General features: G+C 43.9%; 2 protein-coding genes across 2 annotated transcripts in view; both read left to right on the top strand.

Moving 5' to 3' along the window:
* Positions 1-1,107: 1,107 nt before the first annotated feature.
* The window catches only part of LOC143766206 (uncharacterized), a 113,301-nt gene continuing 92,398 nt past the window's right edge, over positions 1,108-22,010 (top strand). Inside the window, exons 1-3 of the mRNA XM_077253694.1 lie at positions 1,108-1,144; positions 7,740-7,889; positions 8,019-8,192. Coding sequence (XP_077109809.1) covers positions 1,118-1,144; positions 7,740-7,889; positions 8,019-8,192 — 351 coding nt within the window. The 5' untranslated portion in view covers positions 1,108-1,117. The remainder of the gene's footprint in view (positions 1,145-7,739; positions 7,890-8,018; positions 8,193-22,010) is intronic.
* On the top strand, positions 8,138-16,983 carry LOC143766208 (uncharacterized). The gene is made up of 4 exons (XM_077253698.1): positions 8,138-8,392; positions 8,475-8,575; positions 8,774-8,864; positions 15,893-16,983. Exons 1-4 carry the CDS (start codon positions 8,260-8,262, stop codon positions 16,630-16,632), a joined length of 1,065 nt encoding a protein of 354 aa, XP_077109813.1. The 5' UTR covers positions 8,138-8,259; the 3' UTR covers positions 16,633-16,983.

Here is a 22,010-nt window from a genome sequence, read left to right as displayed (position 1 = left end):
CGCCCCCCCCCAGCTCCTCCACACAGTATTATGCCCCGGGGCCGGGCCCCGCACAGTATTCCCCCCCCCAGCTCCTCCACACAGTATTATGCCCCGGGCCCCGCATAGTATTTTTCCCCCAGCTCCTCCACGCAGTATTTTGCCCCCCTCCCCCTGCACAGTATCATGCCCCCCCTTCCTTGCTCCTCCATAAATTATTATGGGCCCCCGCCCCGGTCAGACATAAAGGAAAAAAAAAATCCTCACCTCACCCGTTCCCAGCGCTGGTCCGGTGCACTCAGCGTCTCTCCAACGCTCAGGACTGAGAGGCTGAGCGCACAGTGATGATTTCATCGCACCCTCTGCCCTGAGACGTCGCAGAGTCAGAGGGCGCTGAAGACGCTGCAGCTGCCACAGGAACCAGGAGAGGTGAGTATTAGAACGGGGGCCCGATGCCAGCGCTGGCACTGGGGGGCCCTGGTCGTAGCGGCGGTTGGCGCTGCCCGCGTCTTTTTTTTTTTTTCTTCCTCCTCCTCCTTCTCCTCCTCTCTGGGTCCGAGCCCACCAGGCATTTCAGCGGTATCCCGGTGGGCCAGTCTGACCCTGCTTGTTTGCATGTGACTGTAAGTATGCATATCGCATATGAGAGGTCGCATGCAGGTGCAAGAGAACCTAGATTTGCCTTTGGTTTCATCATTTGCACACTGGCTAGCGTAAGTGTAACAATGTTTTGAACTTTTGACTTTCAGGCTCCATATCTCAACATCCACTGCTGCTTTGAACTTGAGGCTACATTCACTTTCTAGACAATCATCTTGGCTATCTCATACATAAATTTGACTTGCAACTATTTAGCATATGATTAGTTATGAAGATTCTTGTTATGTCACTTCATTGTTGTTGTGGGATTTCCACAACTTTTCTTTCTTGGTGTTGCAATTTCAATGTTGTGGATTGTAGATGTGTAAGTACACCCGACCTGGATACAGTCACATTACAAATACACAACTGCTCCTCCAGCACCATGACAACCAGCACAGCAGAGTCCTGCATACACTGAGGCCCCTGATCATGTGACTCCTGACTCCTCCCCTCCTGTGACCTCATCACAGGTCCTGTGCGCACAGAACAGCCATATATGTGGTGTGCGGCTCTGCAGGTGGAGGTAGGTGCTGGAGATTCCCCATTACTGGGCGGGGGCAGTAACCCCTTCAGTGCTGACATTACTGTGCCCTCTGCCTCCCTTATCTCTAGTGCTGGGACCTTTCTCCCATTTCTGTATTTTGTCTCCATTTTCGGCTCCATATAATGTAACTGATCGGCTTCTATTCGAATATTTTGGGGGAATGGAAAAATGCCGACGATTACGCTATTATTTTGGCATTTTTCATGTACAATGACTGTGATACTCTGGGGAATATTAGTTATTAGTGATGATTGAGCACTAAAATGCTCAGTAGTCGAATCCAGCAGGGTTGACGCTCGGACAGACTCGATTGGGGTACCGAATATAATGGAAGGCAATGGGAAACTCAAGCATTTTTCTGGAAGACCCTAATAAGAGGGCTGGGGGGCAGGAAATTGCTGAAATGGGTTGGGAAACAGTGCTCAAATGGAATGGGAACAGCGTAGAGAAGACCCGTGGATGCATCTCTGACTTCCAGGTCGCTGCTGGGAATAATGTTGTCAGAGTATTACGCCACTTTTATAGACCGACGCAATAAAACATCCAAAACTGAAGATTAAGTGAATTTTACAGAGAAGAATGTTAGGAAACGTCCTTCCGTGTATAATGACTTGTATACATGGCAAAATTAAAAAGCAAAAACCCACCTCCTCCACACCCTTGATAGTCGGATCATTTCTCACCATATTACCCTGTCCCCTATGACTACAGTACATGACATAGTAGAGGGAGAATAAAACTACCGGTAGTCACCAGTAAATGTAACTTATGAAGAAGGGACTTTGGAACTCACAAGGTGTATGAGGACAGTGAAAGAACTGCCAAAAGTTAGAAGGAAGCAGGACTTGGATACACCCTGTATTAGACTTGAAGGAGACCTCATACACATTCTGTTAAAATTGTTAGATAGTAGGACGCCTGGACTCATAAAGCCTGTGCAAGGGTGTCCAAAAATTAGGAGGGACTGCAATACCCCCTGGAAGACAAAAATTTTGAAAAAGTGCCACATGATGATCCTCTAAAAATTTGGAGGTAGTGATGCCCTCTAAAAATATACAGACAGTGATGCATAACAGATATAAAGAACCTGGCACTCAACTTAAGTGTAAAGCAACTCCGTATATTTATTGTAGTACCAAAACGTTTCGGTCTGAGAGACCTACCTCAGTTGCGTACTTCAGTTTATAAAAGCAGCATGTGTCGCCGCTTGGTACAGAGTCTATTAAAGACCACCTCCTCTGTGGTGGTTATAGGTAGAATGTGACCGTCCGGTCCTAAAGGGGAATACACAGTGTCTCACGATGCTTAAGTGCCGTGTTGTTCCGGCATGACGCGGTGTCCACCGCTAGTCCTGGGAGGGAGGCATGTACATCAGTGTTGTGGATTGTAGATGTGTAAGTACACCCGGCCTGGATACAGTCCTATTACAAATACACAACTGCTCCTCCAGCACCATGACAACGAGCACATGCCTCCTTCCCAGGACTAGCGGTGGACACCGCGTCATGCCGGAGCAACATGGCACTTAAGCATCGTGAGACACTGTGTATTCCCCTTTAGGACCGGACAGTCACATTCTACCTATAACCACCACAGAGGAGGTGGTCTTTGCTAGACTCTGTACAAAGCGGCGACACATGCTGCTTTTATAAACTGAAGTACCCAACTGAGGAAGGTCTCTCAGACCGAAACGTTTTGGTACAATAAATATACGGAGTTGCTTTACACTTAAGTTGAGTGCCCGGTTCTTTGTATCTATTACACATGGTGTGGGAACCTACCTGTGCACCCTTGGAGTAGTGCTCACGTGTATTATTCTCAAGTGATGCATAACAGACCTCTAAAAATTTAGAGAGAGTGACGCATAATGGCCCTGTAAGCAAAAAATTTTGAGTGAGGTCCTAGTGTTGACCCTAAAAAGATTTTGAGTGAGGGCTGCGTGATGACCCTGTTAATATGGTGGAGGGCAAGAAAAAGAAGAAATTATGAACATTATACCCTTTTTGGGGGGTGGAAAGAGGTGGATGGGAATACATCAGAATAAAAGGAACATTTGAATAGACTTCATTTTCTTCTGCTGTCATCCGGTGGGGTTGAGAAGTCTGGGCTAATGCACCTATCCGTAATTATGCTCCTGGTGGCACTAAAAACCTGATCTGACAAAACGCTAGCAGCAGGGAAGGCCAGCACCACCAAGACATAGAGGGACAGTTCATGCCACGTGTCCAGCTTGGATACCCAATAGTTGTATGAGACAGAGGAATCGCGGAGGACGCTGGTATGGTTGGCTAGGTACTCCTTCACCATCTTCAAAACCTTTACCCTCCTTGTCAGACTACCCCACGTCAGGCCTGGGTGCTGGGAGAGTCTAATGAAACTGTCCCAGACCTTTGATAGTGTTCCCTGCCTCTTTTAGACCCGGTGTGTCTCCCTCCTTTCTCCTCCTTGCCTGCCTAACGATCTATAACCTCTGCTGCAGGAGTTGTCAGATGGGAATTTTTGTACTAATTGTTCAACTGTGGCCTTCAGGTACTGCACCATTTTATTATCTCCCTCTGCTGCAGGAAGGAGTGATAGAAAGTTCTCCTTGCAGTGTGGGTCATGAAGGGTGAACGACCAGTAATCAGTTTTGGCAAAAATTAGTATAACGCATGGGTCACAGGAAAGGCAGCGGGACATAAAGTAAGCCATGTGTTCCAGACTCCCGACAGGCAAGGCTTCCAGGTCAGTGGCAGCTGTAGCTGACTTTCAGAAATTGGGTGCAAGTGCGGCGTACCTTTACAAGTAGCTCAGGCAAATCTGGGTAGGTTTTTAGAAACTGCTGAAGCACTAAGTTGAGCATGTGGGCCAGGCATGGTTTGTGTGCGAGCTTGCCAAGCTTCAGATCCTGCACAAATTTACGGCCATTATCTCACACAACCATTCCTGGTTGTAGATTCAGCGGCGAGAGCCACAAATCTGTCTGGTCTGTTATACCTTTCAACAAGCATGCTGTTTGACACCTAAACACATTAGTTTCAGCTGAGCCTGTTGCAGCTTCACCAAGGCAGTGCTGCTGTGGTTCCATTTTGTTACTGATATGGATGTCAATTCGGCGATGGATAAGGAGGTAGTGCAGGAACTGGAGTAAATAGCGCCTGCACTCTTCGGTGTCAGTAGCATGTGTGCGGTCCCAGGGTGCAACTCAGTCCCGGCCTCCACTAGATTCATAGGTTCACCCAGTGTGCCATTAAGGATATGCAGCATCCCTGGCCACAAGCACGCGTCAGTCATTAAGTGGACCTTCCCAGGAACTGCATTGGTCAGGGCATGGGTGATGTTATGGGACACATGCTGATGATGGCACACTGGTAAAAAAATAGTTGGGGCTGGATCAAAGTACCAAAAAATGGCTGCATCCATGAAATTGTGGAAGGCTTCACTGTCCACAAGCCGTATTGGCAACATTTCCAGGGCAAGCAGTCTGGAAATGAGACCATTTAGTGTTTGGGTGTCTGGGTATTTACGCTTGCGTTCCAAGGCCTGGGGTAGGGACAGCTGAACGCTGCACTGAGACAAGGAATTGGACATATATGCTGATGGTGCTTGCGAATATGCAAGGACAGGTGCAGGCCGGGAGGTCACAAAGGACCATTCATTTATCATCTGCACTTTCTTTAAAAAAGCGCCAAATTGGGGAACACCTAACCCTTGGCCTATGAATTTGCCCAGTGTGGGTGCTCTGGGGAACATTTGCCCGCATTCTCCCTCTGGCCATCCTACTGCCTTTTCCTGCCTGTTGCAGTGTCACAGATCCCTACCCCTCTGCGCGCTGGTCTCTGCATGGCACGTTCCCAGGTTGTGTCAGTGACTTCATCGTCATCTTCCTCCTGACTTGTTGACTTAACACAAGATTACTTGTTGGCAACTGTGTCTCATCCTCTAGCTTTTGAGACACTTACGGTAATGCCATTCCCCACAGTCTTCTTTTGACCATGGTTGCTCAAATATTTGGGCATCGCTACCCACGAACTTCTCATGTCCCTCTTTAAAACGTGCAGGACAAGAGGCCAGAATCAATAATTGGAAATGTAAAGAGCTCCTCGCAGTGTCCGAGTGTGGAATCACTTGACCCCTGGGACAGGGCGGTGTTAGGAAACATACCGGAATCATTATTTGCTATCCAACCGACCACCTGTGGTGTCCTACACCCTCCTACAAATTGGGATAGGAAGCTAGATCTTGTGGATGATATATTGTGCTCCCGCAGCCGGCACAGTTTCACCTGACCCACAGTAACGGCCTCTACATGCACCATCAGCAGTTTGCACCACTTCCCTGTCCACTTTTGCATGCCTTTCGCTTTTTAAATTAGGTGTATATCCCTGCAAACTTTCCAGTATTACTAGAGAAAAAATATATACGGTATTTAGCCCTGACAAGGGCTGTTATTTTAACGGTGCAGTAGCAGCAGTAGCTAAGTACTGCAATAGCGATATTAAACCTTGCCTAGATACCTCTAATCCTAAACTTTCTGTCCACCGAATGCAGGTAACAATGGTTTTCCTGCAGATAGGAGAATATTAAACCCATAGTCCTATTTTAGATTGGCTAATTGCACTTCAATTGATAAACACATAATATGCCTTGGCAGCACAAAGTGACTGGAAGAAGAGGGAGGTGAATTAAAGTATACTTTAATAAATACACAAAAATGTTAAAACATGAAGTTAAAAAGACATGGAAAAGATGAAAAGAAAACCTCAAAATAATCAAAGAAGGGCACAGTAATTTGTAAAGAAAAATTGCGCCTGCAAACCAACCTAAAGTGTTTTGTGATTTTACTAAAGGGGCACTGAATAAATACTTGAAAAAATCACTATTAGGTGCTAGCAAAGTGCTATGCAATACAAAATGAAGTAAAAGTGACTGAAATGTCAAAGGACCACCCTTGCTACAGCTTCTGTCAAAAAACACATAAGTATACCGCAACACAATCAAAAAGAATCACGAAAGAAAAATTCATTGTGTATAGATGATGTTGGAAAAGTTTTTTTACCTGGTATGGTTGTTTGTAGATTGCGGTGGTATGCGGCAAGACAGAGGAATACTGTGACCAGCCCTGCACCCGACGAGCGCCGTTTCGCTGATGAGCTTCTTCAAGTTGGAGTGGGATAGGAGAATATGTAGCCCTGACAAGGACTGCTGTCTTAATGCTGCAGGAACAGAATACAAGTACTACAATAGCATTATTATTAAACTCTGACTATATCCCTGCTCTAAACTATGCTCTACTTCCTACAACAACTGTCCATGAACTGCTTCTTGAACACGGTGTGCAAGCTTCGTGTCACTGGGTCTTAAATAAGACCACATGACACTAAGCATCCGGACAATCAAAGTAATGACAGTATCTAACATGGCTATGGCATCATTATGTATGGCGGGCAATCCCTGCATTGGCTGTCTAACAGGCGCCAAACATGCAAGGCAGGGACTTGAGCATGGCTCGATTGAGTATCAAGCAGTGTGAGCACACTCACTTATCACTATTTGTTATGATTTTTCCAAAATAAAAGAAAAGCCATAACACAAGAAAATTTTTCTTGGAAAAGCATATAGCCTTTATGTATCCTTTTTCATATAAATGTTATTATTTTTTCTTGCAGTAGTGCCTTCATGTAACATGCTGATGAGCTATTTAACTACGTAGATTAGTCAGTCACTATTGGCCACAGCATCTAAGGAGTTAAGGATCCATATGCAATCAGTGTGATTGAACCTGAATATCATGCTGCTGCAGTGCAGTGTAGCGCAACCTCCACCAGAGGGAGCTTAAGAGGGAAGTGAGACTGCATACGCAGAGCAGCAGCACAGGCGCCACCAAGTGGTGATAGAGTGGTCAGACAAGCCGAGTCAAAAAACGGTCAGAGGCAGAAGTAAGAAAAGGAATAAGCAGTACACGTGGTCAGGAACAAGCCAGGGGGTTCAGCAACGTTCAGAAGCGGATAAGACAAAGACAGAAGGTAGAAGCGAGTTCAAATTCGAGCCAAGTCAAAAACCAGAGAATCAAGCCAACAAACAGGGAAACACTTGGAAAAGGGCAGACAGAGGGAGTCAACCGACACGGGGCAAGTCAAGGATCACAGGAGGACAGATCAAGAACTACCAGAGTGAGGTACACACGCCGGAGGCAGAACTATATCTGATACCACCAGCAGGATGCATCGGAGCTAAATAGCACACCTGAACCCAGAATGAGGCAGAGCAAAGTTAACCCTTGACATGATCCGCCGGGAAATAGGGCAGACAGGATTAAACCCTGGAACAGATCATGATACTGGTGATGTGGAAACTGCCTCCACATGGCAAAGTTCACAGAGAGATTTTCCATCCTTTCGGTAGCTGAAAAATGATAACTGGATCTGTTTCCCAGACTCGAGCGAACAGTCTGTACAAAGCGAGAATACAACATCTACATGTTACATTTCTTTATATTCATATTATTATATGTTCCCCTTATTATTTCCAGTAATTGTATTATTACTTAGAATTCTTTATGATGTTATACCTGCCTTATATTCCGCTCTTTCAGGCCCCTACAATATCGTATTATCTTAGTAGAGACATTCTACATAAGAGAATTTTCCTCATTGACCGATCAAGGATGGATAGAGACAGGGACAAGATGGCGGAGAGGGTATTACACCTCACCCTAGAGATCCTCTTCTGGCTTACTGGAGAGGTAAGAGATTCTGATGACGTCACATTACATCATTCTTATCTATGGGAATAACAGTTGGACAGAACTGGAGAGGTGAGGACTCTGGAAATGTCTGTAGTGAGATTTATTAATGTGTCTCTCCATAACCAGGATTACACAGTGGTGAAGAAGACCTCTAGTGAGTGCTGTCAGTCCCCTGCATCTCGTAGAAGACCCCAAAGCCCAATCACGGTGCCTCTACCTCACCCCCTGATATATAAGGACATCAATGACCAGCAGATCCTAGAACTCACGCACAAGATGATTGAGCTGCTGACTGGAGAGGTGACACTGTTGCACTGTGCTATACAGTAACACTATGAAGGGATCGGGGTGATGACGGTATCATTGTATGTGTCAGGTGCCTATAAGGTGTCAGGATGTCACCATATATTTCTCCATGGAGGAGTGGGAGTATTTAGAAGGACACAAAGATCTGTACAAGGACATCGTGATGGAGGTTCCCCAGCCCCTCACATCACCAGGTAATAGACAGGACTAAATACACACAGCTAATAATATCTGTATGTAAAAAATGGATTCAGTCCCTGTATGTGTTTCCTCCAGTTCTATCCAGTAAGAGGACAACACCAGAAAGATGTCCTCATCCTCTTCTTCCATCACAGGATTGTAAACAAGAAGATCCCAATGTTCCTCATGATCATCAGGTAGATGGAGAGAAGGTGTCATGAGATCTCCCCTATGATCTGTAGACGGCTGTGAAGGTCTTGTGCTCAGTCTTGTTTTATCCACCAGTTTTATACGTTTTATACTTTTGTAATGAGAACGGTGGAGATGGCAGGATTAGAGCTGATCATAGATGTGACTTCTCCATCTGTCAGTGACTTTTATAATATTTGTTTCAGAGTGAAGATCTGACCCATATTAATACTACAGAGACATATGTGAGGGGTGATGAGGAGTGTAAAGTGGAGATTCCTACAGATAACCAACCAGGTGAGTAGTAACCACTAAATGTAGAGAAGGCACAGATTCTTTTCAGTCACCGGCTGCAATAATTTTGTACTGATATTTTACACACTGTTGCCTCCTAATATCACATGGGACCTTCTTTGGTCTTAGAATTTCATGAATGCATTATGGCTCACGTTTCAGTAGATGTGGAAATCCTTGTGTAGGGAAATCCGACAATTTGGAGTGGCTTATTTGATGAAGATACCAACATGCTCTGAACAGACTGTCCTACTTCATCCCATATCTGCTCATTAATATCACGGGCTGAAAATGAGAAGGATATACTTTGCTAGAGCTATTTCAACTACAGATGTACAGGATATAAACCGGAATGAAGCTAAAGTATTTTCTTTTACTTTTTGACTACTTTGGACACATCATATAAAGAGAGCAATCACTGGAAAAGGACATCATGGTCGGAAGAATAGAGGGAACAAAGCGAAGAGGAAGACCAGCAGCCTGATGGCTTGATACAACCAATATAATAGCGGAGAAGACCCTCGTGAACCTATCTATGCTTGCCCAAAATCATTCTTCCTACAGAGCATTTATCCATCAAGTCGCCATGGTCGATATCGAACTAAAGGATGTTGAATAACATAAATTACATTTTCTTCTACTACATAATATATTTAAACTTAAAGAAAAAAAAATCTGATTTACTGATAAGATTGAACCAAAGGAGTTTTGATGTACAAAATGATCTCTTTGGTTGAATATTTCCTTTCTTTAGTTCAATCTTCAGAAATACAGTAGACATAAAATATTACTCAACTTAGGTGGACATTCAACAGCCATGGACATTGTTCTGGTGGTGCAGTCTATGAGACTTTGGTTACGTTGGATATAATCTAAAGGAAATTTTCAACTTATTTTCAGTATGATTTCACTTTGGTTAAGACCATCTTTTTTTTTTTTTTAACCAATTAACTTTTTATTAGCAATAAAGAAATAAGTACATATAACATCCCCCGCAGGAGAAACAAAGAGGAAAAAGGTACAAGGGGAAGGGGAAGAATACACAATGTTCAGAATCACAGCAATTCCAACATAGAAATACAGAATTAACCATAGCACAAAATGCAGCTTACAAAAGTTACTAAATGAGAGCAAGAGTGGACGGAGGTATGTGGACTGATGAAATCCAAGGATCCCAACAGGAGAGCACTTTATTTTTCTTGGAGAGGCTCTGTGCCATAATTGCTTCATAGGTAAAATGAAGGTTGATCTTGGAAGTCAAAATAGCTATAGATGGAATATCTGAGGATTTCCAATGACCCGCTATACATTGTCTAGCAGCAATCAGAATATTAGAGATTATTGGACGGAGAGGGGAGGGGAATCCCGCAAGGGAGACACCCAAAACAGCCAGACACCCGGTTAAAACAAAAGGAACCTGAATAACCTCCGCAATCAGAGTTTCAACTTGACGCCAGAAAACCTGAATCCGCGTGCAGGAGCACCAGATATGAGATCCGGAACCAATAGCCCCGCAACCCCTCCAGCAGAGAGGGGAAAAAGAGGGACCAAACTTAGCTAAGCGAGCAGGGGTTAGATACCAATGTAGCTGGATCTTTTTTGATTGCTCCAAGTGGCCTATGCACGAGGAATATTTAGAGGGGTGCACCATCGCAAAGTGCCAGTCCTCTAGAGATGCATCAAAACCAAGAGAGGATTCCCAAGAAATCATAAAAGGAAGCTTAGCAGCAATATCATAGGATAAGAGGGCCTTATAGATAATAGAGATGCCATGGGGTACTAAAGTGGCCGGTCTAAAGAACCGGTGTGCTGAGTCCTCCGAGAGAGGCGGGGGGGCATCGAATAGCCGACGTGACCTGAGAAAACTGCGGAATTGTAGATACTGAAAAAAATCTCTACCAGAGAGAGAAAATCTACTTGCAAGGACCTCAAACGACATTAAGCCATCCGAGCCAAATAGGTCAGCCACCCGGTGCACCCCCCGCGTCCCCCAGGAGGAGAAAGAGGTGTGCCCAATAGCACATTCCAGGGCCCGGAGGGAAACATAGTGATACATAAATAAGAATTGGGAAGGGCAAACTAATGTCCACATTTTAGAGGCAGTCTTGATAGAGCGGAGAGTAGGGCCACGAGGAAAGACCTGGAGCAACCAAAGCTCCAAAAGTAATTGGAGAGAGTTTCTGGGGGCGAAATGAGATTCAATGAGCACCCAGGGTAACCGCGAGCTCCCCTCCCACCAAAGCTTAAGAGGCTCCAAGATCGCCGCCCTATAATAAAACTGGATCGAGGGAACACCCAAACCACCCATAGAGTACGGAAGGGACATTATTTGGCGTTTAATCCTGTGTGGCTTGTTATTCCAAATAAACCGATCTATGATCGACTGGAAAGCCGAGATAAATTTGGAAGGTATGAAGAGGGGAAGGCACCTAAATAAATAGATAATTTTTGGGAGAAATATCATTTTATCGGATTGTATACGGGCCATCCACCAAAGTGATGAGCTCGAAAATTGATCGATGGCCCTCCTAATTTCGGTGATAGTTTCTTCGCAATTAGTACGAACGATGCTATCCAACCTAGTTATCCGGACGCCCAGGTATGAAAACCCCATAGGGGCCCAAATAAACGCAAATTTAGATTGAATTTGAATTTGGAGATCAGTCGGAAGGAAAAGGGGGAAAATAATGGATTTAGTCAAATTAAGTTTGTAATATGATACCGCCGAAAATTGGGATAAAATTGAGGTGATCGCGTTCAGTGAAGTTAAGGCCGAGGTACAAGTCAACACTACGTCGTCAGCGTAAAGTCCAATTTTGTGTTCATTCTCTCCAACCCGCACCCCCTTAATATCAGGGCACTGTCTAATTAAGGCAGCCATAGGCTCCATGATCAGAGCAAAAATGAGGGGGGAGAGGGGACAACCTTGACGGGTCCCGTTCAGAATCGGGAATGTCCAAGATTTAAAGCCGCCTGAGCAAACCGACGCGCAGGGATTAGAGTATAAAGCCATAATGGCCTTAGAAATCAGTCCTGTGAGCCCAAATTTCCCGAGCGTGAGCTCAATGTATCCCCAGTGTACCCTGTCAAACGCCTTTTCGGCATCAAGAGACAGGAATACACTGGGGAGACCCTCCCTCTCCACCACATCCAAGAGATCAATCAGTCGTCTTATGCCATCTCTGGTCTGTCTACCAGGGACAAACCCAACTTGGTCGGGGTGAATAAGGCTGGGGAGCACTGCTATCAATCTGTTGGCCCAAATTTTAGCATAGATTTTAACGTCGCAATTCAGGAGGGCTATGGGGCGAAAATTTCCCGGAGACGTTGTGGCCTTCCCCGGTTTAGGGAGGGTCGCGATGGAGGCCTCCAACCCCTCCGCCCTGATGCTACCAACAAACGCCCAGTTGTTAAATAAGCGAAGGAGAAAAGGGGAGAGGACAGAGAGGAATTGTGCATAGTAAAGAGAAGGAAAACCGTCCGGGCCTGGAGAGGAACATTTATTAGAATCCCTGACAATTTGGGAAAGCTCAGATTCAACAATAGGAGAATTCAGAAAGGATAGCTGTTCCGCACTGACCGAGGGAAGATTAGCTCTCTCCAAGAACGCCATAATTAGCTCCGGCGAGGGCTGAGGGACTCCTGGGTCAGAACTAAGATCATAGAGAGAGGAGTAATACGAAGCAAACTCCTCAGCAATATGAATGGGATTGTAAACACGGGAACCGTCAGATCCGAGCAGGAATGGAATCTTGGATTGAGCCTCTCTCCTCCTGACCCGCCTAGCAAGAACAGCACCCGCCCGATCCCCCATTGCATAGAATCTGGCCTTGGTTTTCCTCATGGCATTCTCAGCTCTATGTAGAAGTAATTGGCGGACCTTCATGCGAGTTTTAGAAAGGTCAGAAAAAAGCGCCGGGTTAGGGGACATCTTATGTGCAGACTCAAGACGACTGAAGGGTCGAATTATATTTCCTCTTAGCTGTTGCAGCCATTTTAATAAAGCAACCTCTAGCAACCGCCTTGTGAGCAAACCAAAGGGTATCATCCCGCACATCTGGGGTATCATTGGAGGACAAAAACTCTTGTAAGGCTCTCTCCATAAACTGGGAATTTAATTGATTAGTATTATTGATACATGTTGAAGCCAGGAGGATCTTTTGCTGATGTGGGTTTTCCTGGGGCTATCTTTCCACTGGAGCAATGCCCAATCTTTAGCTGAATTCCTTGTTTTTGTCCAGGGATTGAGGTCTTAGATTATCCCATCCTACTTTACTGTGTCTGCTTGATTTACGGTGTAGTCCTTCCATTTCACAAACAAGTGGACACAATTCTGTCGTTAGGCCACTGTATGCTTCTTCACCAAAAACTGTCCTCTTTACTTTTGGATCAAAACACCATCTGTTGCAATGAGGTCTGCTCTGGTTCGAGATGAAACCTTAAATGATATTCCCAACACACTTGGACTTAGAAGATGCTGACCCTTATTTCCCCAGATTTCTGAACTGCGTACCAAAGGACACCAGACAACTTTAAAAAATATTTGAAGAAAAATATTATCCAATAGAGAGCAGAGGGTAATTATGAGGTTCCCCACAGTCAACTGGGCATTTGGAAATTTTTTACGTGGGGGAAACAAGGGTGATTGGGGTGCCATCTCTGAGGATTGTACTGTGTGTGATGTTAAGGTGGAGGAAGAGGAGGAAAGGCCACTTGATGCAGCGCTTGCCATCCACTGAAGCACATGCCTTTTCTGATCCTCATCTACTAGACGTACCGCTGTGCATCTGCCAAAGAAAGGGAGTTGAGTAGGTTGGCCAGTAAAAGATGTTATCAATGGTCTTTGGATAGGACGAGATGGTGTTTGTTCAGTTGAGCTTTCATTCACATTAACACCTAACCTGCGTACACGTTGAACACCAATCCTGTTCCCCCTTCCACCATGAGCTCTCTTTTTCCCACTCATGTTGTAAGTAGCCTTCCCCTCTTGTACCCTGCTGTTTCACAACCTTAAAGGTACCGTCACATTAAGCGACGCTGCAGCGATATAGACAACGATGCCGATCGCTGCAGCGTCGCTGTTTCGTCGATGTGTGGTCACTGGAGAGCTGTCACACAGACAGCTCTCCAGCGACCAACGATGCCGAAGTCCCCGGGTAACCAGGGTAAACATCGGGTTACTAAGCGCAGGGCCGCGCTTAGTAACCCGATGTTTACCCTGGTTACCAGTGTAAATGTAAAAAAACACAAACACTACATACTTACATTCCGGTGTCTGTCGCGTCCCCCGGCGTCCGCTTCCCTGCACTGTGTAAGCGCCGGCCGTAAAGCAGAGCAGTGACGTCACCGCTGTGCTCTGCTTTACGGCCGGCCGGCGCTGACACAGTGCAGGGAAGCGGACGCCGGGGGACGCGACAGACACCAGAATGTAAGTATGTAGTGTTTGGTTTTTTTTACATTTACAATGGTAACCAGGGTAAACATCAGGTTACTAAGCGCGGCCCTGCGCTTAGTAACCCGATGTTTACCCTGGTTACCAGTGAAGACATCGCTGAATCAGCGTCACACACGCCAACTCGCGATGTCAGCGGGTGAGCGAGCAATGAAATAAGGTGCTGGCCTTCTAGCTCCGACCAACGATGTCACAGCAGGATCCTGATCGCTGCTGCGTGTCAAACACAACGATATCGCTATCCAGGAAGCTGCAACGTCACGGATCGCTATCGTTATCGTTGTTAAGTTGTTCAGTGTGAAGGTACCTTTAGCCCACAGCTGTCAGTCACCTGTCACTAAATGAACAATCACTATTTATTTTCTTATATAGTGAGGCTGAGCAACACTGTTATGCCTAACAATTTTTAAGTGGACATCAATCCTTCTGATTTGCCACTGAAACAAATTTAGCACAAACGATTTGGAGTAGCTAATTGGGCCTCGTGGCTGTACCACTATATTAGGCCTATCAATTTTTAAGTGGGAATCTAGCCTGATTTGCCACCGAAACACAGATTTAGCACAAATGATTTGGAGCAGCTAATTGGGCCTCGTGGCTGCACCACTATATTAGGCCTAATGATTTTCAAGTGGAAATCTGGACTTCTGATTTGCCACTGAAACACAGTTTTAGCACAAACAATTTGGAATAGTTATCTACTTCGATGCTGGAAGATCGATTTCACACAGGACAGGATCCTATCTATTTCACTGACAAGTTCACTTTCAGCATCAACACTAAGGCAGGAGCGACCTCATTGCACTGTGACACTGAGCAAATGGCGCCAGCAAAACAAGATGTCCACTTTTTATATGGCCAGGGAGATGTGACTTCGGCAACCAATCACAGAAGACTTTGTGTCATGACATTGTGGATGGTTTCTGTGCCCTGATTGCCAGAATCAACATACATAAAGTTAAGGGGGAAAAAAAGCGCGCCGCTCCTGTAATCTTTTCAGAAGCTCCTTTTAACCTCTCCATACCCCCTCGCATCATCAAACACATCCCTCCATCCCCCTGGCTTATCATACAGCACCACTATCGTAGCCAAAGTAATACAAAAGTATTAGTGGAAACGTGATGATTTACCGAACTGTGACTGACTTTTACCAAAAATGCTTGTGAAAGCGAAAACAAATCCGAATGTGCTACATTCGTGCCGAATTTCAGATTGGCAAACCTTTTCTGAACACGTTCGCTCATCTCTAGTAATGAGGAACCGATGATGCAGAACTTAGCTGGTATGGTGACATAAAAGAATTAACTCAGTGTTGAAAAACTGATGAAGCAGAGATGGGTTACAATACAATATAACAGTTACCCATCACAGTATGAAAAATAACAGCATGGCAGAGTTAGCCATCAACGTAGCTGAGCTATGGTAGCCTAATGTTATGGTTCTGTGTTCGTGCACAGAGGTCTACTGTAGAATTGTGATCTGTTTTTGTATTTTCTATGGACATTTGATATAGAAATGTTATAAAAATAAAAATGTTAAGGTTATTTTATTAAAAAATAATTGTTTTTATCCTTGGCAGATGACTGTAGCAGGAGAACAGAGGGACACCTGACAGCTTCAATTTTTAAATCAGATGACCTTAATATCAAGTTTGATGAGCATGTCATTATCCCAGCTGTACCAACAACCCTTCACAGCAAAGATCTATCATCTGATCCTTTTAAAAAGTTCCAATCTTCTAATTCATTACAGACTATTAAGAAAAATAAAAGACACAAAAGGGGCCGTAAAAATCAAAGTACCGTGGAAGTAAAGAGGCCATCTTCAAGTTCAGAATTGGACAGAAGTTTTTCCCACCAAACATATTTTGTTACACATAAAAAAATTCACAGAGGGGAAAAGCCATTTTCATGTTCAGAGTGTGAGAAAAGTTTCAACAGAAAATCATTTCTTCTTAGACATGAGAGAGTTCACATAAGGAAGAAACCATTTTTATGTTTAGATTGTGGAAATTGTTTTAACCGGAAATCAAGTCTTGTCAGACATCAGAGAATTCACACAGGGGAGAAGCCATTTTTATGTCCAGAGTGTGGGAAATATTTTAGGCACAAATCCTATCTTCTTGATCACGTGAGAACTCACACAGGAGAAAAGCCATTTTCATGTCCAGAATGTGGAAAATGTTTTAACCGGAAATCAATTCTTGTTATACATCAGAGAAGTCACACTGGAGAGAAGCCATACTTATGTTCGAAATGTGGAAAATGTTTTAGCCAGAAATCAAATCTTGTTACACATCAGAAAACTCACCCAGGGTAGAAATATTATGCAACGCGAAGAGCAAAAAGGATAGCAATGTTTTGAACTTTTGATATTCAGGCTTCATATCTCATTATCCACTTCTGCTTTGAACTTGAGACTGCCATCATTTTATAGACAATCATCTTAGATATCTCATACTTAAATTTGACTTGCAACTATTTAGCATATGATTAGTTATGCAGATTCTTGTCATGTCAATGCATTGTTACTATTTTGCTCCTAAAGATCTAAATTTTAATTTGTATAATTTTGTTAGTATTTTATAAATCCACCTTTGGTTTTCAACACTACCTGAATCCTCCTGGGCATGCTCTCAATAACATTAAAACGGGTGTTGACCAAAATTTGATCTCAGGTCTCATCTACACATTTCCAAAGTTGGTGCATACTGGTCGACTCACTTGGGTGGGTATACAGTTTTTTCTTCAATTCTACCCATCAGTGTTTTATTGGATTGAGGTCTGCGGACTGTAGTGGCCAATCCAGCACCTCTATTTCATTATCATTGAACAATTTCTGCACCAAAGCTCAATGTATGCTTCGTGTTGTTGTCCTGTTGGAACAGTATGTCGTCCTTTTCATACCCATAGTACTTGAGGAATAAAGGGGTATTCCAAAAGCACATACTCATTAAAGGGTAAGGGACTAAAGTTTAGTGTCTCCCCCATAGCGTTAATATACCATGACATCAGGCAATGGAGTACTCCAAAAGGCATGCATATAAGAGAGGAAAAAGTGGAGTAACCATAATCCACCAATAGTGTTAAAACAGGAATGCTTATTTGAAAAAAACCATAGTTATATATGTAGAAAAAAGACCTAGTTCCATCAAGTTCAACCTTACTCCACAAATTATACATTTTGTCAAGTAATACAGCAATATATAAAAAATAAGGAGGATTAACACATACACTCACCGGCCACTTTATTAGGTACACCATGCTAGTAACGGGTTGGACCCCCTTTTGCCTTCAGAACTGCCTCAATTCTTCGTGGCATAGATTCAACAAGGTGCTGGAAGCATTCCTCAGAGATTTTGGTCCATATTGCCATGATGGCATCACACAGTTGCCGCAGATTTGTCGGCTGCACATCCCAAAGATGCTCCATACAAGGCAGGATGGATCCATGCTTTCATGTTGTTTACACCAAATTCTGACCCTACCATCCGAATGTCGCAGCAGAAATCGAGACTCATCAGACCAAGCAACGTTTTTCCAATCTTCTACTGTCCAATTTCGATGAGCTTGTACAAATTGTAGCCTCAGTTTCCTGTTCTTAGCTGAAAGGAGTGGTACCCGGTGTGGTCTTCTGCTGCTGTAGCCCATCTGCCTCAAAGTTCGACGCACTGTGCGTTCAGAGATGCTCTTAGGCCTACCTTGGTTGTAACGGGTGGCGATTTGAGTCACTGTTGCCTTTCTATCAGCTCGAACCAGTCTGCCCATTCTCCTCTGACCTCTGGCATCAACAAGGCATTTCCGCCCACAGAACTGCCGCTCACTGGATTTTTTTTCTTTTTCGGACCATTCTCTGTAAACCCTAGAGATGGTTGTGCGTGAAAATCCCAGTAGATCAGCAGTTTCTGAAATACTCAGACCAGCCCTTCTGGCACCAACAACCATGCCACGTTCAAAGGCACTCAAATCACCTTTCTTCCCCATACTGATGCTCGGTTTGAACTGCAGGAGATTGTCTTGACCATGTCTACATGCCTAAATGCACTGAGTTGCCGCCATGTGATTGGCTGATTAGAAATTAAGTGTTAACAAGAAGTTGGACAGGTGTACCTAATAAAGTGGCCGGTGAGTGTAGTTCAGCATAATAAGCAGTGTATAATATATACAAAGAAAACCTATAAAAAGTCGCACTGGGTAATGGAACAATGACAGATGTCAATGCGTCTAATAGTTCATAATAAATAGTATAGTTATTAATCAAAAATCCAAACCAGAGCAATAGAGGTATCAAAAATGATCAATGCAAATTTATTAAAGTATCAAATATACATAAACAAAATACATAGAGCTGCATGACCAGCTCTATCCTCACCTACTGTATCCTCACCCATCCCTTGTAGATTGTGAGCCTTCGCGGGCAGGGTCCTCACTCCTCCTGTACCAGTTATGACTTGAATTGTTTAAGATTATTGTACTTGTTTTTATTATGAATACCCCTCCTCACATGTAAAGCGCCATGGAATAAATGGCGTTATAACAATAAATAATAATAATACATATATGGACAAACAATGGTGAATATGGAGATAACAGCTGAAGAAATCATAATAAGATGGAAATGATACTGATAAGAAACACATAGAAATTCAAAGACCCCTATTGCAGCCTCAAGGCAACATATGCTCCAAGATCATGGTGGGTAGATATCAAAGAAAAGGCCATAATATATCTATATGTTTTAAAAAATAATGAACCCACAGATATATTTAGCCAGAAAGTTATAGGACTTCCTAAGAGAAGATCCTAGTGAATGTAAGGATCAAGAGCGTAAATGAACTAGACCGACAGCCCAGGTATCCAAAAGATACATATTAAGGTGCTAGTGCTGCATAAATACCTTGGGACATGCTGGTAGTAGATGGTACAATGCTGAGATGCTACAGAGGGGGGGGGGAAGAGCCTCGACGCGCGTTTCGCCATCGGTGGCTTCGTCTGGAGGCGTGGTTAATACAGGAAAAGGCTGGGGTATAAATAGTGACCAAGGGAAGCTCACGGACCAATCGGCGCACCTCCCCGCATGATGCGACCGCTCGCGGCCAGCAGGCGCGGCTGCGCTCCAAGGAGTATGGGCGGGAGGACAAACATCATCTCCGCCCATCTTCACGGCAACGTGGCCAGCGTCCAGCACGGACGAGAGTGTCACAGCGCATGCGTGGGGTGCGCGCAGATCTGAGCAGTAGCAGAGGGCAGACCCATGCTGAGCTAAAGAAAATAGAGGCGGTACATTCCAAGGTATGCCTAAGCAAGATGTTTTTAAAACTATGGGCTTAAAGGTGAACGAGATACCGAGGTGGCACCGGTATAAAAGATGGTTTTTTTGGATGTCCTCCCAATATTAACAGTGGAACCACTTTTTTTGTATGGTGCTTAAAAAGCATGACTGAATGTACAGAATTGAATATACAGACAAATAAAGCCAATATCAAAACACAATAATAATTCAGTATGTATCTATGGGTAAATAATATAATAATCATAAATAAATAAGAGACAAATTCGCTCATTATCCAAGGTAATAATATAGCATCTAACACAATACAATTCAATACACTAGATGGACCAATTAAAGATACCCAAGCTAAGGAATTCATTTAATAGGACATCATATGTCAAGAGGTTAATAGATCAATACATACATTAGAATGTATATAATAATATGCAAGAGGAAGTCTCTTGACACATAAAGTAGCATTACACGAATAACCAAAAATAGTAGTACAGGGAAAATGACAAGTATGTTCTTATCCCAGTGGATGTCCTCTAGTATCGATAATCTTCCGCGAGTCTCCCTTGGTAGAAAAGAATAGGAGATGACAACTAGATCAAAAATACAAAACAACACAAGATGAGTAATAAAGACATGATAAAAACAATCGAATAAAGAAATATAAAGCCGATTAAAAATAACCCCATTGTGCAGTATTAAAATATGTGGATTTTATAGAAAAGACTTGAATCTAATGGCCTCATTGAGGCCAGATGGTGAGAGCATATACAATGTAACCATCCAGCGTGTCTCTTTTTGAAGAAGTTTTTGTTTGATGTTTCCACCTTGAATACCCATGTAAACATGGTTAATTCCACAGAATTTCAGACCCTTAGGGTCACTTTGATGAGTCTCAAAAAAGTGCTTCGGAATGGACTTAAGTAGGTGGGGCTCCAGACAATTGGCCGAATTCCTAATGTCCCTAATATGTTCTTGAATGCAGATTTTCAAGGCTCTGGTTGTCATGCCAATATAAATACGGTTGCATGGGCACTGAGCATAGTACACAATTGCTTCCGTATTACATGTAATGTGGTGTACTATCTTGTAGGTTTTATCTCTAGCAGAGTTCGTGAACTCCTTTGTCCTTGGGACATATTTGCAAATAGAGCATTTTCCACAAGGGAAACTGCCCCATGGAGGATCTTTTTGGCTAATGCCGAAAGGATTACTTTTGGGGGGGATATAGTGACTATCACATAATATATCTCTGTCATGATTCCCAATGGCAGGGACATGGGCAAAAACGGACCAGCTCTAGGAAGATGGTATCTCAGGTATCCGCGATGCTGAACCTAACACGCAAATAAAAGTAGCCAGGGGGTGTGCCTACGTTGTATCCCTAGACACCTCGCGCCAGCCGGAGAGCTAACTACCCCTATAAGAGGAATACACAGACCTGGCTTGCCTCCAGGGAAACCCCAAAAGTTATAGTAGCCCCCCACATGTAATAACGGTTAGGTAAGAGGAAAACACAAACGCAGTATGAATATAGATTCAGCAAAGTGAGGCCCTCTGACTAGATAGATGAAAATACAAAGAGGACTTCGCGGTTACCTCAAAACCCTAAGCAGCCATCCTGAAACTACCTTAACTCCGTTATCAACTCATGACACCGGAGTAGTAATTTCAGATCACTAGAGCTTCCAGCAGCACGAGAAATATAAATGCATGCTGGACAAAACAAACACTAAAAGCCAAAGATTTCAACTTAGCTGAATTGCAGACTTGGAGCAGGTAGCAAGCAACAGAGATGCTCTGGTAACATTGATTGCCGGCACTAGAGTGACTGAGAAGCCAGACTAAATAGGAAACTCCCAATTTCCTGATGAAAACAGGTGCACTGGAAACACAAGACCAAAGTCAACCAGTACCACCAGTAGCCACCAGAGGGAGCCAAAAACAGAATTCACAACAGTACCCCCCCCTTAAGGAGGGGGCACCGAACCCTCATGAGAACCACCAGGGCGATCTGGATGCGCCCTATGAAAGGCGCGAACCAAATCAGAGGCATGAACATCAGAGGCAGTCACCCAAGAATTATCCTCCTGACCGTATCCCTTCCATTTAACCAGATATTGAAGTCTCCGTCTGGAAATACGAGAGTCCAAAATCTTCTCCACAACATACTCCAATTCACCCTCCACCAGCACAGGAGCAGGAGGCTCAACAGAAGGAACAACCGGTACCTCGTACCTCCGCAACAACGACCTATGGAAAACATTATGAATGGTGAAAGATGCTGGAAGGTCCAAACGAAAAGATACAGGATTAAGAATCTCCAAAATCCTATAAGGACCTATGAACCGAGGTTTGAACTTAGGAGAAGAGACCTTCATAGGGACAAAACGAGAAGACAACCACACCAAGTC

This window comes from Ranitomeya variabilis, chromosome 4 (assembly GCF_051348905.1).
Source record: "Ranitomeya variabilis isolate aRanVar5 chromosome 4, aRanVar5.hap1, whole genome shotgun sequence".
NCBI lineage: Eukaryota > Metazoa > Chordata > Amphibia > Anura > Dendrobatidae > Ranitomeya > Ranitomeya variabilis.
Note: the sequence above shows the minus strand (reverse complement) of the source record. Positions and strands in the feature narration are given on the sequence as shown.

Coding starts and splice junctions, on each gene's coding strand:
- LOC143766208 (XM_077253698.1), top strand. CDS start 8,260: ATGTGTCAGGTGCCTATAAGGTGTCAGGATGTCACCATATATTTCTCC. Junction 8,576..8,773: donor ATGTTCCTCATGATCATCAG/GTAGATGGAGAG, acceptor TATTTGTTTCAG/AGTGAAGATCTGACCCATAT. Junction 8,865..15,892: donor TCCTACAGATAACCAACCAG/GTGAGTAGTAAC, acceptor TATCCTTGGCAG/ATGACTGTAGCAGGAGAACA.